The sequence below is a fragment of the Pan paniscus genome, chromosome 9 (genome assembly GCF_029289425.2).
Source record: "Pan paniscus chromosome 9, NHGRI_mPanPan1-v2.0_pri, whole genome shotgun sequence".
Taxonomy (NCBI): domain Eukaryota; kingdom Metazoa; phylum Chordata; class Mammalia; order Primates; family Hominidae; genus Pan; species Pan paniscus.
Genome location: NC_073258.2, coordinates 73,374,450 through 73,391,982, shown reverse-complemented (window position 1 = coordinate 73,391,982; position 17,533 = coordinate 73,374,450). Strand labels below are relative to the sequence as shown.

Sequence of the window (17,533 nt, the reverse complement as noted above, 5' to 3'; positions counted from 1 at the left end):
TTTCAAGAAATTTTGGAGTCTTAGGTTTTACATTTAGGACAATAATTCATTTTGAGTTCATTTTTGTATATGCTGTAAGATATGGATCACTATAGTTTTAATTTGTATGTTTCTTGTCATGGGTGTATTGAGCATATTTTCATATATTTAAATATGATTTATATTTCATTTCTCATGAGGTCTTTGGTCAAGTCCTTTGCCCAGGCAGCTGTGTTTGGATATGCAGTTCGTGTGCCACTCAAAAGCCTAAACCAATAGGAGAAGTGGAGGCTGCAGTCTGGCAGCACGCTGCTCCCTGGGACATGTACACTGCTTAGGGGCCCCTTTTTCTATTTCATCCTGAGATGGCTGCTTTCTTTACTTTTCCCAGAGGCACTGCATAAGCTAGCAGAGGCATTGTCTTTGTTCACTTACTGCATTGTAGGTCTTTTTCATATTTTATAAGAGTTCTCTGTATTACTTAACCCTCCATCATTGTGGTGTGAATATATTCTTCCCAGATTATCATTTACATTTTTTACTGTTCATGGTATTTTTCAATCAGAATAATTACTTGTAGAGTCAAATACATCAGTCTTTGCTATTGTGGGTCTGAATTTTGTGTCGTGCTTAGAAAGCTTCCCTACTCCAAAGTTATTTTGAAAAATCACTTCATGTTTTCTTACTGGCAAGTTTATTGTTTCTTTTTCACATTGAAGTCTTTTGATTCAGTTAGCATTTATTTTGGTGAAGGGGTGAGACAAATCTAATTTATTTTTTCCCCAGTTGGCCACCTAGTTGTCCCAACACTGTTTATTAAATAATTAATATTTTCCCCACTTACATAAAGTGCCAGATTTATCACAAACTAAATTCTCATCTTTAATGTAATAAGAGGACATATTACCCTGCCCAGAGGCCACATGCTACACTTTGATTCTATGGGAAAGAAACAGATGACAAGAAAAGGAGGCAATTAAGAGATTTGTTTATTTTCAGAGCATGATTTGAGTTAGTGCTTAAGAGTTCTACATCTATCATGTGATACAAAAATCAGGATAGCAATAACCTTTATCAGGAAAAGATTAAATTGTATTTACTATCTTCTATTTGTGAATAAGGAAAGTGTTCAATATTTTTGAGAAAAAGTAATGCAGAAGACTTTACACACACACATACACACACACACACAAGTTCTTTCATTAGGAAAAGTTGTGTAATGGCTAAGACTTTGGGCTCTGACTCACATAAGCCTGTGATGCTACTAGTCTCTAACTTGTGTTAATGTAGGGATTGAGTTTATTCATGTAAAGTGCTTATTAGCACAATGCCAGACTCAGAATACATGCTCAATATTCAGTAGCTGTTAACTTCTATTTTTGAAAAATGCTTAGATGAGTTTCTCCAAGATTTCTCAGATGTGGTTTACCTGCTATCACTGAGGGATTGTGCCTTCATTGACTGGAGAGATCACATGGAAAACATGCCTACCAAACCTGGGAGAAACTTACCTGATCATTTATATAGATAATTGACGTGGTTCACTTACTCAGCACAGTGGCCGGAACATAGAAAATACTTAATAAAACTTCCTGTTATTATTAATAATAAATCATTTTGTCTTAGTTATTCCAAAGAAGAATTGTAGAAGAGTGGACCTGAAGACAGTGCTATGGCAATATGCAGTAGGATCAGCAGAAAGTGAATTCTTTTTTTTTTTTTTGAGACGGAGTCTTGCTCTGTCGCCCAGGCTGGAGTATAGTGGCACGATCTCGGCTCACTGCAACCTCCGCCTCCCAGTTCAAGCAATTCTCTTGCCTCAGTCTCCCGAGTAGCTGGGACTACAGGCGCCCACCACCATGCCCAGCTAATTTTTTGTATTTTTTAGTAGAGACGGGGTTTCACTATGTTAGCCAGGATGGTCTCCATCTCCTGACCTTGTGATCTGCCCGCCTCGGCCTCCCAAAGTGCTGGGATTATAGGCGTGAGCCGCCATGCACAGCCCAAAGAGTTCTCTTATATCCTCCACTCCACTTCCCCAATGTGAACATCTTATATAACCATAATACAATGATCAAGAACAGGAAATTAACATTTGTACAATATCATTAACTAAACCTTAGAATTTATTTGAAATTCATCAATTTTCCCAGTAATGTCCCTTTTCTGTTCCCTGGTCCTATCCATGATTACACAGTGCATTTAGTATTTATTTCTTCTCAATCCCCAGTCTGTAACAGCTTCTCAGTCTTTCCTTATCTTTCGTGACCTTGACACTTTTGCAGAGTACTGTGACAGGCAGAATTCTAAGATGATCCCTAAGGTTTCCACCACTGAATGTACATACCTTGTATACACTCTTGAGTACAGGCAGAACCTGTGAATGTGATGGGATATCACTCCCGTGATAACATTACTTATCGGTTCACTTTGACTTATCAAAAGAGAGATTATCTGGGTGGGCCTGATCTAATCAGGTGAGCCCTTTAAAATAACCAGGCCCTTCCTGAAGTCAGAGAAGCTTGCTTGCAAGTATGAGAGAATCTAAGGAAGTGGTTACATGGCAAAGACCCGAGAGTTTTTTCCAGGAGCTGAGAGGTTCTCAGCTGCTGCTGGCTAGCAATACAGCCTCAGTCCCACAGCTGCTAGGAAATGATTTCAACCAACAGTGTAAGGCAGCTTGAAAAACTACCTTTCCCTGGTGGGCATGGTGGCTTATGCCTGTAATCCCAGCACTGTGGGAGGCCAAGATGGGTGGATCACCTGAGGTCAGAAGTTCGAGACCAACCTGTCCAACATGGTGAAACCCTGTCTCTACTAAAAATACAAAAACATTAGCTGGGTGTGGTGGCGTGCACCTGTAATCCCAGCTACTCGGGAAGCTAAGGTAGCAGAATCATTTGAACCTGGGAGGTGGAGGTTGCAGTGAGCTCAGATTGCACCACTGCACTCCAGCCTGGACAACAAGAGCAAAACTCCATCTCAAAAAACAAAAAGAAAAACTACCTTTCCCTAATCGAGCCTCCAGATGTGAATGCAGCTGGCCGACACCTTGATTTCAGACCCAGAGCAGAGCATAGTTAGAATATGCTAGACTCCAGACCCATAGAAACTGTGAGATATTAGATGGCAATTGTTTTAAGCTGCTCAGTTTATGGTGATTTGTTTTGCAGCAATAGAAAACTAATACAAATAATAATATAAATCAGTTATCTGCAGAATATCCCTCAATATGTGTTTGTCTGATGTTTTCTCATGTTTGGAATGAGGTTATATATGCTTGATGAGAATGAACAAAAACGATGTGTTCTTCCCAGTGCATCATATCAAGGGATTCATTTTGTCTGTTGTGTATATGTCTTATTACTGGTGATATTTACCTTTGATCATGTAGTTAAATTGGTGTCTGCCAGGTTTTCCCCACTGTAAAGTTTTTGTAGTTCATAATTATCTTGCAGGAAGTACTTTTTTTTTTTGAGACGAAATCTCACTCTGTTGCCCAGGCTGGAGTGCAGTGGCGCAATCTCGGCTCACTGCAACCTCCACCCCCGGGGTTCAAGTGATTCTCCTGCCTCAGCCTTCCGAGTAGCTGGGATTACAGGCGCCTGCCAGCACGCCTGGCTAATTTTTGTATTTTTAGTAGAGACAGGGTTTTACCATCTTGGCCAGGCTGGTCTTGAACTCCTGACCTTGTGATCCACCCGCCTCAGCCTCCCAAAGTGCTGGGATTACAGGCGTGAGCCACCGTGCCCGGCTGCAGGAAGTACTTTTGAGACTATATAAATTCTGTTTCTCCTCCTTGTCACCCACTAATTTTAGTATCATCTATGGATCTTGCCTGAAATGTTTATTTTTATTTATGTTTTTAGAGACAGGGTCTTGCTCTGTCACCCAGGCTGGAGCACTGTGGTGCGATGAAGGCTTGCTGCAGCCTTGACCTCCTCGGCTCAAGCAATCCTTCTGCCTCGGCCTCCCAAGTAGCTGGGACAACAGGTGTGTGCCACCCTGCTCTGCTAATTTTTTTATTTTATATTTTTGTATAGACAGGGTCTCACTTTGTCGCCCAGGCTGGTCTCAAACTCCTGGCCTCGAGTGATCCTCCTACTGCCTTGGCCTCATAAAGTGCTGGGATTACAGGCATTAGTCACTACATGAGTCACTGTGCCCAGCCTGAAATTTGTATTACTCCAGTGTCTACCTAGTGGTAATTCTCTATTTCTCTCTTTCTTCTACATTTATTGATTGAACTTCCACTGTAAGAAAGAGCTGCCTCGGGCCGGGCGTGGTGGTTCACGCCTATAATCCTAGCACTTTGGGAGGCCGAGGCGGGCAGATGACAAGGTCAGGAGATCGAGACCATCCTGGCTAACACAGTGAAACCCCGTCTCTACTAAAAATACAACAAAAAAAAAAATTAGCCGGGCATGGTGGCGGGCGCCTGTAGTCCCAGCTGGAGGCTGAGGCAGGAGAATGGTGTGAACCCGGGAGGCAGAGCTTGCAGTGAGCCGAGATCGCGCCACTGCACTCCAGCCTGGGCAACAGAGCGAGACTCCGTCTCAAAAAAAAAGAAAGAAAGAAAGCTGCCTCTTCCCTCATTCCTCCCCTATTTATCTATTTATTTATTTGATTATTTATATCATATTTGTTTTACTCTGTGGATCAAAACCCCATATCGTCATTACTTTTCAGTTAAATTGTTCCTACTTAGGTCATTATGAACTCCTTCACACTGGCTCCTGTGTTCTTTTCACAAGCTTGCATCTGGTTTTGAGCCTTTCCTAACTTCCTGGCACATACGATGTTGTTGACTCATTTTGGATTTTCTCTGCCCAGTCATGAAAACAACCATTCTCCAAGGGTAACTGGTTTCTGGGTTATTGGAGAATGCTGTTTATGTCTGGGTGTTAGGTGTGTTCAATTTTTAGGGTGTAATTGCTTCTAGACCCTCCCAGAGGCTAGGTAATATATGTAATACACGAACCCATACATACTTACATATTTATATTTCTGTATTGATCTGTCTGTATCTATTTTTAAAAACCATGAGTTTTACAGCTGGGCATGGTGGCTCTAACCTGTAATCCTAGCACTTTGGGAGGCGGAGACAGGCAGATCATTTGAGGTCAGGAGTTTGTGACCAGCCTGGCCAACGTGGCAAAACCATATGGTCAATAACCAATTGAGACCAATCAGGCTGGTTCGAGACCAGCCTGGCCAACATGGCAAAACCCTGTCTCTACTAAAAGTACAAAAGTTAGCTGGGCGGTGGTACATTGCTGTAATCCCAGCTACTCAGGAGGCTGAGGCAGGAGAATCACTTGAACCTGGGAGACGGAGGCTGCAGTGACCAAGATCGCGCCACTGCATTCCAGCCCGGATGACAGAGCAAGACTCCATCTCAAAAATAAATAAAGTAAAAATAAAATTAAAGCCATGAGTTTATGCTGATACATCTGATTCCAATTCAATACCACAAGGTTCATTTTAGCTTTCTTTTTTTCCCTATTTATAACTTCTGTCTCCAACAGTGAAAAGCCCAGCTACTATCTATTTACTTATTTGTTTAAAAATGTATGTGTGTGTTGTTGTTTTGTTTTCTTTTTCTGGAAAAGTTTTTCTCAGAAACCTATAGAATGTGTAGCACCAAATGGCCTCCAACTCCATGCCAGAGGCAGCTGACCACAGCAACTGCATTGATTCTTCACTTTCTGTCTCCTCCTAAACCCCATTCAGATATCCCCCAGTCACCTTCCTACAAACTAAAACTGGAGTTCTCTGTCTCCCAACCCAACAGTTAGAAGCTTAGGGCCAAGGTGGGGTCATTGGAACCTGATATAAATTTTTGCTTTCTGAGCAGACCAAAAGGAAGCCATCCTGCGTTGAAAATCTGTTAAAATGTGACCTAAGAGTTTTTTGTGTGTTTGTTTGTTTTTTGAGACGGAGTCGCCCTGTCGCCCAGGCTGGAGTGCAATGGCGCGATCTTGGCTCACTGCAACCTCCGCCTCCTGGGTTCAAGTAATTCTCCTGCCTCAGCCTCCTGAGTAGCTGGGATTACAGGCGTGTGCCACCACGCCCAGCTAATTTTTTGGATCTTTAGTAGAGACGGGGTTTCACCATGTTAGCCAGGCTGGTCTCGAACTCCTGACCTCAAGTGATCCTTCCAACTCGGCCTCCCATGCTGGGATTATAGGCATTAGCCACTGTGCCTGGCCCTGGATTGGTTATTGACCATACAGAATTCACTCTGAGTCCCAGCTGATTCTAATGGGTGGGGTTTTTTTGTTTGTTTTAATTTTAGTTTCTTTTTCTTTTTTTTGGAGACAGGGTCTCACTCTGTTGCCTAGACTGAAGTGCAGTAGTGTGGGGATCCTCCTGCCACAGCCTCCTGAGTAGCTAGAACTACAGGTGTACACCCCCATGCCTGGCTAATTTTTTATTTTTTGCAGAGACTGTGATCTCACCATGTTGCCCAGGCTGGTCTCAAACTCCTGCCCCAAGTGTTGGGATTACAGGCACGTGAGCAAGCACACACGACCCTAATGGGTGTTTCCATACTTCCTCACTACATCCCCCACTCAGAGATTGATAATTTAAGCTTTTCAGTATCCCTACCAAATACTGATAGTAATTAAACCCTTCCTTGAACCCCTCGCAGATGGTATCTGTGAAAATAAAATAAGAAAATCAATGGGGAAGTGCTTTGAAAATTATGCATTGCTAAGTAAACTGAAGGGCCCTGGGATGTGTCTGCAGTGAGAGGGTTTGAACTCTGCATCTGCTAATGGGAGCTTTCGGAGACTGCTCTTCCTGCTGTGACCACCCTAAGTTGGGAGACAGAAATGTTTCAAGAATACAGGGAAGGTGAAGTTGCTATAGTGAATGGGGTGGTTAACAAAATAATATGTGCTGAAAATCTCTCAAAACAGAAAGGTCAAAATGCTTTCATTATTGAGTGCTTTAAAAATGATTTAAAAATAGTTATTCAAGGCTGGGCACGGTGGCTCACGCCTGTAATCCCAGCACTCTGGGAGGCCAAGGCGGGTGGATCATCTGAGGTTGGGAGTCTGAGACCAGCCTGACCAACATGTAAAACCCCGTCTCTACTAAAAATACAAAAAAAAATTAGCCAGGTGTGGTGACACATGCCTGTAATCCTAGCTACTCGGGAGGCTGAGGCAAGAAAAGCGCTTGAACCTGGGAGGCGGAGGTTGCGGTGAGTCAAGATCGCGCCATTGCACTCAAGCCTGGGCAACAAGAGCAAAACTCCATCTCAAAAAAAAAAAAAGTTATTAAAGCCAGGCGCAGTGGCTCACTCCTGTAATCCCAGCACTTTAGGAGGCTGAGGCAGGAGGACTGCTTGAGCCCAGGAGTTCAGACCAGCTTGGGCATCATAGCGAGACCTAGTCTCTACCCAAATAATAATAATAATAATAATAATAATAATAATAACAACAACAACAAAAAATTAGCTAGGTGTAGTGGTGCCAGCTGTGGTCCCAGCTACTCAGGAGGCTGAGGTGGTGGGATGATCCCTTGAGCCCAGGAGGTTTCAGGTTGCAGTAACAACTGTACTCCAGCCTGTGTAACAGAGCGTGACCCTGTCTCAAAAAAAAACCCAAAAAAGTCGTTCATTCATTCCTGTCTTACTAACGGATGTGGAAATGAGAAGTTCCATCTTTGCCTGGAGGAAGTGTAGAATACACAGAGCAGAGAATATACAATGATAGCTACCATTTCTTGAAGACCTACTGTGAGCCAGGGACAGTGTTAGGGGCTTTCTACATATTATCTTAATTAATACAAGCAATCATCTTGAAGGCAGGAATTGATATCTTCAACAATGAGTAATTAACTACCAGAGAGGTAAAGGGAGTTTGTCCAAGGTCACCCATATAAATGCAAGAGTCAAAATTAAAATCCACGTCTGCCTGAATGCCAAAGCTCAAGTACTCTCCAACACTAATAAGGTGAGAGTAATCCATTCACTGAAAAAAAGATTTGAGTGCCTCAGGCCGGGCGCGGTGGCTCACACCTGTAATCCCAGCACTTTAGGAGGCCGAGGCAGGTGGATCACGAGGTCAGGAGATCGAGACCATCCTGACTAATACAGTGAAACCCCCGTCTCTACTAAAAATACAAAAAAATTAGCCGAGCATGGTGGCGGGAGCCTGTAGTCCCAGCTACTCGGGAGGCTGAGGCAGAAGAATGGCGTGAACCCAGGAGGCTGAGCTTGCAGTGAGCTGAGATCGTGCCACTGCACTGCAGCCTGGGCGACAGAGCAAGACTCTGCTTCAATAAATAAATAAATACATAAAAATAAAAAAACTGAGTGCCTCTTTTGTTCCAGACATTGTTCTGAGTGCTAGTGATATAAAAGTGAAAAAACAAAGTCCTTGTCTCATGGGGCTCATGCTGTAGTGGAGAAAGACAATAAAAATGTAGTATGTCAGATGGTGATAAATGCTGTGAAGGAAAATTAGGATGGGGTGCGTAGGATTACTATTTTAACCAGAATGGTCAGGGAAGACTCTGATCATGTGAAGTCTGAGCAGACCTAGAAGACTTGGAAGAAACAGAACTGGCACAAAGAAGAACTTCCTCCTTTGCCTACCTATGGGTTCAGTTTGGAAAAGAGGGGGCGGGATGGGAGTGCAGGTGTTAATGGAAACTATATGCTCAAAATCAGAAGACCTGAGCATTACTTTACTCCAGGTGATTTACTGGCAAATCTTTTCACCTTTGAGCCTCAATTCCCTTCGCTGTAGACGGGAATAACAGTTCTTGCCCAGCTTCTCACACACAGCTGCCATGAGGATCAGATGAGATGACCCACTTGAAAGCCCTTTAAAAATAACACAATCAGGGCCAGGCGCAGTGGCTCACGCCAGTAATCCCAGTACTTAGGGAGGCTGAGGCAGGTGGGTCGCTTGAGGTCAGGAGTTGGAGACCAGCCTGGCCAACATGGTGAAACCCCGTCTCTACTACTAAAAATACAAAAATTAGCCAAGCGTGGTGGTGCGTGCCTGTAATCCCAGCTACTCGGTAGGCTGAGGTGGGAGAATCGCTTGGACCAGGGAGACGGAGGTTGCAGTGAGCCGAGATGGCGCCACTGCACTCCAGTTTGGGCGGCAGAGTGAGACTCTGTCTCAAAAAAAAAAAAAAAGACCGGAAGTCAACTCTTCAAATAAAATGTATTCCTATCTCAGGTGCAGTAGTTACCCTAAACATCTTTTTGAAAGGCCGCCCAGGCTGAAAAAAGAGATAGGCTAAACTAAATAAGCATAAGTTTCATAATATGCCTCTGCTGAAGATTCTTGGGTAATTTACACCAGTCAAAAATTGTGGGCCGGGCGCGGTGGCTCACGCTTGTAACCCCAGCATTTTGGGAGGCCGAGGCGGGCGGATCGCCTGAGGTCAGGAGTTAGAGACCAGCCTGGCCAACGTGGGGAAACCCCGTTTCCACTAAAAATAAAAAAATTAGCTGGGCATGGTGGCGGGCGTCTGTAATCCCAGCTACTCGGGAGACTGAGGTAGGAGAATTGCTTGAACACAAGAGACGAAGGTTGCAGTGAGCCGAGATCGCGCCACGGCACTCCGGCCTGTGAGACAGAGCGAGACTCCGTCTCAAAAAAAAAAAAAAAAAAAAAAAAAAAGTGTGTCTTGTGCTTCAACTAAACTAGGAAAGAAGTCTTGGGATTCTAATCTTTAACTCTAATCGCCACGCCCCTTGACCCGAACTCTATTTCCCAATATGCCTCGGGCTCCTATAATCCCGCAGTCATTGTGACGCAATCCCACAGCCTTCTGGGAAACGTAGTTTATTTATTCTCCAGCTGGGGAAAGGCTTAGGGCTGTGGACTACCTCTCCCGTGAGGTAGTGCGCAACTCCACCCTGTTCGCGGCGTCTTCGAACGCGCCGCGGCAGCCATGTTGGACGTGGTCAGCACAGGGGCCGGCACCACGGGGTTATCGAAGCAGCTGTCAAGATGCTGGGGTCCCTGGTGTTGAGGAGAAAAGCACTGGCGCCACGGCTACTCCTCCGGCTGCTCAGGTCCCCAACGCTCCGGGGCCATGGAGGTGCTTCCGGCCGGAATGTGACTACTGGGAGTTTCGGGGAGCCGCAGTGGCTGAGGGTAGCCACCGGGGGGCGCCCTGGAACATCAACGGCCTTGTTCTCCGGACGTGGGGCAGCCACCGGGGGGCGCCAGGGAGGACGCTTCGATACCAAATGCCTCGCGGCTGCCACTTGGGGAAGCCTTCCTGGCCCCGAAGAAACACTCCCAGGACAGGACAGCTGGAACGGGGTCCCCAGCAGGGCCGGACTGGGCATGTTTGCCCTGGCCGCAGCGCTGGTGGTTCATTGCTACAGCAAGAGTCCGTCCAACAAGGGTGATTATGAGATCTGGGTTTGAGGAAGGGAGAGGCGGGAAGATTGTCCTAACTTCGTATCTTAGGAGGGTGGGAGGTACTTATAGGTTTAGATCCTTAGAACCTAAGTCTTGGAGGGACTCAGACATCATCTGGTTACAGGGGCAGGGTGTTGTCCTAGAGACCTCATCACCTCGGAGTTGTATAATCTCGTATCATAGATCCGCTTCCTCTCTCTGGGCATCATTTTATCCATCTGTACAATGGGGATATTGGACTAAACATCTAATATTATAGCATGGACCCCTTATGTTTCTCATATTCTGCCTGGTCCAATTCCTCTTTCCTGAGATCTCCAGGAAACGGAAATTATGGGGTGTTTTAAGGGCAACCGCCAGATGGTTTAGAGAAGTTGCCAAACCGCTCCCCCCTACCCCCCGCCACCAAAGGTGCCAGAGTCAGGAACAACCTGACTCGGTTCTAATGCCAGCTTGACCTCTATTTATTTATTTATTTATTTATTTATTTATTTATTTCTGAGATGGAGTCTTGCTCTATCGCCAAGCTGGAGTGCAGTGGCGCAATCTCGGCCCACTGCAACCTCCGCCTCCCGGGTTCAAGCTATTCTCCTGCCTTAGCCTCCCAAGTAGCTGGGACTACAGGTGCGGGCCATCACACCCAGCTAATTTTTGTATTTTTAGTTGTTGGTCAGGATGGTCTCGATCTCTTGACCTCCTGATCCACCCGCCTCGGCCTTCCAAAGTACTGGGATTACAGGCGTGAGCCACCGCGTCTGACCAATTTCTTTATTTATATAGTGAAGGATAGTTTCCCAACATTTTTACAGTACTGTTATTTTGACTCTTTTTGGAGTTCAGCGGCCTGAGTCTGTCAGTCTCAGGATTTTGCTGTGTCTGGTCTCACATGCTGTGAGGTGATCTTGCCATGTGGGATAGTTGGCAGGAGAAGGAAGGTGGATTCCTGGAGGCCCAAGGGCAACTGCTGGGGGACTGGCTGATCCCGATTAGCATCTCATTTGGATCCGTGGAGCTAAGCAGCAGCTGAGAGAGTGGACAGAGAGCCAGACTTATGACCTATGTGAGTCCAGCCATTCAGGTTCTTAGTTGTTCCTCAAGAAGAAAGACTGAGGCATGGTGTCCATAGATTCCATGCACCCCAAGCTCTGAGAATTTGGAGCAAGAGTTGGGGAGTAGGGAGTGCCTTGACTTTGATTCGTTTGATGTGGCCAATTGTAAAGGAAGGACTTTGGTCTGGGAGAGACAACACTGGGGATCTTGTTTTGGTTCTGTGTCTAACTCTCATTGTGAATTTGGACTTTTGCTTCTCCTCACTGGTCCTCTGTTTCCTCATCTACAAAATGAGGGTTTTGAAATAGACACTAAGGGCATCGAGCTTAGGCATGTTGTAATCCTGTAACTTCCAGCATTTTTGGGGGTACCCACTGTGCGTCTAGTTTTAGGCTAGGTGTGTGGGAAGTCCTAACTTAACACAAAATCAGTCAAGGGGACAGTGCAGGCAGTTGGAATGTAGGGCTGGTGAGTGGAGCTATGTGTTGTTGGGGGATCAGAGGGCCAGTAGGGTCAGGAAAGCCTTTCTGGAGTATTGGAGACCCCAGAGGATGGGAAATTCGAACTTGAGTTCTGAAGGATGAAGTAGAAACGAAAAGGAGAGTGACCTTTTGAGCCCCATGAGAGCAGGAAATGTATCTTCTCTTTTGTTTTTTCAGGTTATGCTAGCAACTTTCCCGAATACTTAGACATCATTTGCCCACCACAGTGTCTGGAACTTAGTAGGTGCTCAATAAATGTGTGAGAGTTGGATTATATTCCATGCAAAGACTTCAGGGAATGGAAATAACAGAGTTTCGGGGCACCATGGTGTGTGCAGGGGCTAGCAGAGCAGCCAGCTTGGTTGGAGGATAAGGTCTTTGGAATTAGATGAGAGCAGATGGAGTGGGGCCTGGATGCCAGTCAGGGGTGGGGTAGGTGAGGGTGTTGGAATTTCTTCTGTAGGCAGTGGAGAGTTATGGAAGGTTCATGAGCGGGGAATGTTCTGAGTCCAGTGTATTTGGCGAGGTGTTGCCTAAGAAGTTCCTGGGGGTTCCCAACTGGACTTTATGGCCTATGAACTCCAGCAAGAATACCAGGGTCTATTTACCAAAATAGGTAATGGTCAAAGCCGTGACCAGTTCCTGCTGGAACTGACTTGCCAGCTACCCTGTCCCCTGACTTAGAGTTTTGACCCTCAGTGCAGTGTGGTAGAAACTGAACCCTTTTAGAAGCCAGGAGGCCCTGGTTCTTAGCTCATTCCTCACTCTGTAACCTTGTAGAAGCCACATTTTTTTCTGCAGAGTGAAGGGAGAGTGGATACAGCCATCTCTAAGGAAGGCTTGATCCCCTCCCAGCTGGTGGCTGTCTGAGCCATGCTTGGGTGTGTGCTTTAGGTACATCCGGTAAGGTAAGTAGAAAGGACCTGTCCCTGGAATCTAGGCCAGGAGGCATCAATGTCTGAACCACAGGACTGGCTTTCATATGCATGATAAGGTGTATTGTACAGATAAGGAAACTAAGGCTCAGGAGGTTAGATAGGTGGGCTAGGTTATACAGCAAATAAGCGACAGAGCTGGGCTAGACCCCAGGTCTGACTGTCTCCAGATCCTGCTCTTTCACTCTACTCCAGTGCATTTGCTCATGGGTGAGTCTTTTGGCTGGACTGAGAGTTCCCTGAGTCAGGGCTGGCTATGAATCCGTCCAGTGCCCAGCAGTGTAGCTCAGAACCAGGCTGGGCACAGAGGGCTCCATGTACCTGGTATTGAGCTATTTGAAAAGATTGTGCCTCTCCTGTTGACTTTTGAGTTTTTCTGAGTCAGTCCAATTTTCTTTATGGCCACAAGGTGGTGGCAACAGCCTGCAGGCTGCCCAGACCAGGCCAGACGCACTTAGCTAGCGTTGCTTTTCTCCTAGGCTTGGTGTCTCCTCTGCTTTGGGTCTCCCTTCCCTGGGCTCAGCACTGGGGAGTTTGCAGACGTCTCAACTGTCATTTCATCTCCTTGACATCCTTGTGAAGCTGGCAGGGCAAGGAGTTTTGTCTGTGTTTTACAGTCAGGAAAGCTGTGGTTGAGAGAGAGAGGAGCTGTCATGGTCACGTGGTGAGGAGTGGGAGTGGAATGGAGCCAGATCTCAAAGACTCCTAGTTGAGACCTCTCCATCCTCAGAGAGGCCTACACCCTGCTTGCTCCTCTCATTCTACCTTTCCTTTTGGGTTTATGACTTGACATCAAGATTCAGAACTGGGTTGAAGAACTGGAGTTGAGGGAGAAAGTGGACAAGATCAGGGAATGGTTAGTAATAACTCTTATAGGAACATAAAGCATATGCAGAGCTTCATAGATTATGAAGAGCACATTATTTACCATAGGCAAGACGTGGTGCTAGCAGTTGACCTGCATTCCCTCTATGATGAGAGGAGTGAAGAGTTTGGGCTCTGTAGTAGAAAGGTGTGGAAGTCAGGTTGTTAACAGTGGACACCATGTGGGGAGGGAACGATTCGTTTCTCATTATATATTGTGACATCAGTTTGCTTGTCAAAGTCCATGTTTCTAAAGTACTGCCACTGTCTTAGTGGGCCCTCCACGCAGTCCTGAGATGGGTATGTCCTGGCCGCGGATCTGACCAGTGCCCCCTTTCTCTTCAGATGCAGCCCTGTTGGAAGCTGCCCGTGCCAACAATATGCAAGAAGTCAGCAGGTGAGTTGAACCCCAGGCCTTGCTCTCCCCTACAGGAGAGGCTGAGCAGGGCGAGCCTCTTCTCGTGTGATGACTTTGCTTTGGAGGAAATCCTTACCCTAAGCTGGGAACTGTCCCCTGTGACATCTCTGTAGTCACAGAGTCACCTGGGCTCCCTTTACCCAGATCACCCCTTGGATATTTTCGGTAGGGAGTCAGCTCCCAAACATCCCTGGATCCTTCAGCTATTTTGTTCTTCACTGGGTTGGTTTGGACTCCCTTCAGCCCCCATATCCTTTGGGTTCTTCTCTGAATCTTCTGATTTGTGCTCATTTCTTTGGGAATGGCCATGTATTACTGCTTGCTGCCTGGACAGGTTGCAGGTCGGCATCTATGGAAAGGCTTGGGGATTTGGGACAGAGCTGGAAGAGACCATCTGCCAGAAGGTCTGGGGCTAGAAATGCCTGCCTGCAGGGCCAGGGGCCCATACCTGGCTTTGCCCGGGGACAGACTGCATTTCTGTAGCTTCACTGGCTCAGCTAGTCTCCAGTGACCACTGGCAGGTTGAATTTGAGGCTTATTATTCGGCAAGGGCAAGATTCAACTCGGCTCAGCCCAGTGCCAGGTGTAGGGCAGAGTCTGTGTCCAAGATGGATGCTCAGACTGGGGCCAGCATGGGGCATCAGTTACAGGGCTGTTGGTTAAGGGCAGAGGTCTTATTCTTGTTGAAACTATGCCCCCCACTGGGCCTAACCTTGGCCTCTCTTGGCCATTTATATAGAGCTAGGTGGCCATAGGACACCCCCCTTCCTTGCCATCATGTCTGCATGTTAGACAGGAAGTCAAGTGTTGGGGTGGCTATTTCCACACCCAGTGCCACAGGCCCTTGGTGTTCTTCCCCACCTTAGCTTCCTGAACATACAAGAAAGTGTTGAAAAGCAGCCCACCCCACCAAGACTTACTGCTTTGATTCCCTTTCATTTTATCTGCAGCATTATTATTGATTCTCAAGGGTGCTTTTGAGTATTAATGTTCAAGCCTTAGTTTTTAATAAACCACTTTTGGAAGTATGGGCTGGGAGTTGTTTTGTAGCCAAATAAATATGTTGGAGCAATAGTTTAATAAACATGCGATGATGCATCTTAAAAACCAAGCACAGATGTCATCCTGTTGTTATAAGAGCCATTCATAACTGCAGGCTGTGTGTGGCATCTTCATTCCTCCAGAAACAGATGTGCTTTGCTTCATTCTGCTGCAGTACAGGAGTACGGGTATGGAAACTGACCCTTGCTGACCCTGGAATCACCTGTTGGCTACTGCCAAGGGCTGCCGGGCTGCGACTTTCCCCTTTTGGCAGGGCATTTGCAGAGCAGCAATGTTGGGAATCCACTCTTCCATCCCCCAGGGGATGCCACTACCATATTCCATTGAGCTGCCAGGCATTGATTATTTAGTTCTTTCAAATACATGTTTTTCTAATAGCAATTAAACACCCATCCCAAAAATACAGAAAGTAATTGAACTTAACGGTGTATGTGTGATTCAGACAGTTTTTCTGAACATTCATTCTCGTGTGGATAGTGTCTGTGGGGGCTTTTCATGTGTGTCCCCAGGCTCTAGCCTGCTTTTCTCCTGCCTCCTCTTGTCCCACCTCACTTGGTCAGGATGACCCTGTCAGAATCTCCCTTCACTCCATGTGAGGACATCAGAGATGAGCGAGGCACAGACCTGCCCTCAGCCCCTATCTCATACAAGACCACAGAGCCAGGAGCAAGCTAAGCAAAGGCGGGAAGCAGATGCTGGCTGGCTGCTGGGCCTGCGGAATATGTTGATGCTCCTGAGGTGGGATTTGTACAGGGTGTCAGGAAAGAGGGAAGGTTGTCTGAGAGAAGCTGGAATGTGCAAGGCCTGCCATGCCCAGGGTGAGGAGTTTTGAACTCTTACTCTATACACAGTGGGGAGACGTGGGAAGTTTTTGAGCAGGGGAATGACCCAGTTAAGGCTGACTCGCAGAGGAGTGAAGGACGGACTGCACTGGGAAAAGGCTGAGGGCCGATCTGTTAAGAGGCTGTTTCTGTTTCAGTAAAGACAGATTCAAGATGATGAGGGCCTGAATGAGGACATCCTTCCCTCCCCCTCACCCAAAGCAGCTCTTGATTATGAAAGAGTGAGTGGGTCTCTGCTGGGCACTGCAGATGGGGGATGGGGATGGTGACCCAGGCCCTGGTCTCAAGGAAAACAGACATGTAACCCACCAGTTATAGTTCTTCCTGTGAACAGAGCCAGGTCTGGGGGCAGTGGGGGTAAAGGGAGCCTGACCATCCTTGCTAGAAGGAAACTTTCTGGAATTCCTACAGTAGGTCCTTATTCAGCCTTTCTGTACCCTAGACTCTGTACAGGTGCTTCATGCTGCTCTTTATTTCTTCTTCAATGTCCTGGGCTCTTAGCTCTGCCCAACAGACCTGCCTATAGCAGGACAGAATCCCATACTCATTTTTTTTTTTGAATTTACACATACAATCATGCCTTGCTTAACAATAGGGACACATTCTGAGTAGTGCAATTTCATCACTGTGTGAACATCATAGAGTATACTTACCCAAACCTAAATGGTAATAGCCTACCACACACCTAATCTATATGGTATAGCCTGTTGCTCCTAGGCTAGGAATCTGTATAGCACGTTATTGTCCTGAATACTGTAGGCAATTGTAACATAATGGTAAGTATTTATGTATCTAGACATACCTAAATACGGAAAAGGTCATTTGTTGCACTATGATGTTGAGACAGTTACAACGTCACAAGAGGATAGGAATTTTTCAGCTTCATTATAATCTTATGGGACCACCTCATACATGCAGTCTATTGTTAACAAACACATCATTGTGTAGCGCATGACTGTAGGTTACACATGGTTGGGTCACTGTGTATATGATTGATATGGTCAATAATATCAGTATTTAGAGCAAAACTCAGACCTCGTAAATAATGTTGTCCTTTACCCTTCTTCCCCACTTGACCTCTCTGGGGCTCTGTACTGTGTCTGCCTCTACTTGACCTCCCCCAGCTCCTGTCCTTAGCCCCAGAGTCTTGGGAAAGTTCTGGATAGTGAAGGGCAGCAGCCTAAGGCTCTTCTGCTCCCAGGGGGAGGTATTCGATCCTCCTCTTTAAGGACACCCTGGAATCTTCAGTCCATGGGCCCTGGATGTGGGTCCTCCGCAGATGGCCCTCTGCCATCTGTATTCATTATCCTCTGCTTACACCTTTCAAAGCTCTAGTGCTGCTTTCCTTACAGAGCCTTCTTGGATTCCTCCCAGCTGGGTGTGATCTCATCTTCCTTTGCTTCTTCCCCCCACTCTCATCCTACACCTGCCTTCTGGTCTGGGAGGGTATGAGGGTCATCTAGAAAGGACCATGGCAGCTTGTCACAGGAGGGAG

At 46.3% G+C, this 17,533-nt stretch overlaps 1 protein-coding gene across 5 annotated transcripts in view; it reads left to right on the top strand.

Moving 5' to 3' along the window:
• The first annotated feature begins 8,772 nt into the window (after positions 1 to 8,772).
• The window catches only part of CLPB (ClpB family mitochondrial disaggregase), a 147,133-nt gene continuing 138,372 nt past the window's right edge, over positions 8,773 to 17,533 (top strand). Inside the window, exons 1-2 of one of the 5 annotated variants that reach the window (XM_034933310.3) lie at positions 8,773 to 10,368; positions 14,062 to 14,113. In XM_034933310.3, the coding sequence (XP_034789201.2) occupies positions 9,966 to 10,368; positions 14,062 to 14,113 (455 nt within the window). In that variant the 5' untranslated portion in view covers positions 8,773 to 9,965. The remainder of the gene's footprint in view (positions 10,369 to 14,061; positions 14,114 to 17,533) is intronic. The other 4 variants (XM_003815675.6, XM_034933312.3, XM_003815674.5 and 1 more) reach the window with 4 other exon arrangements.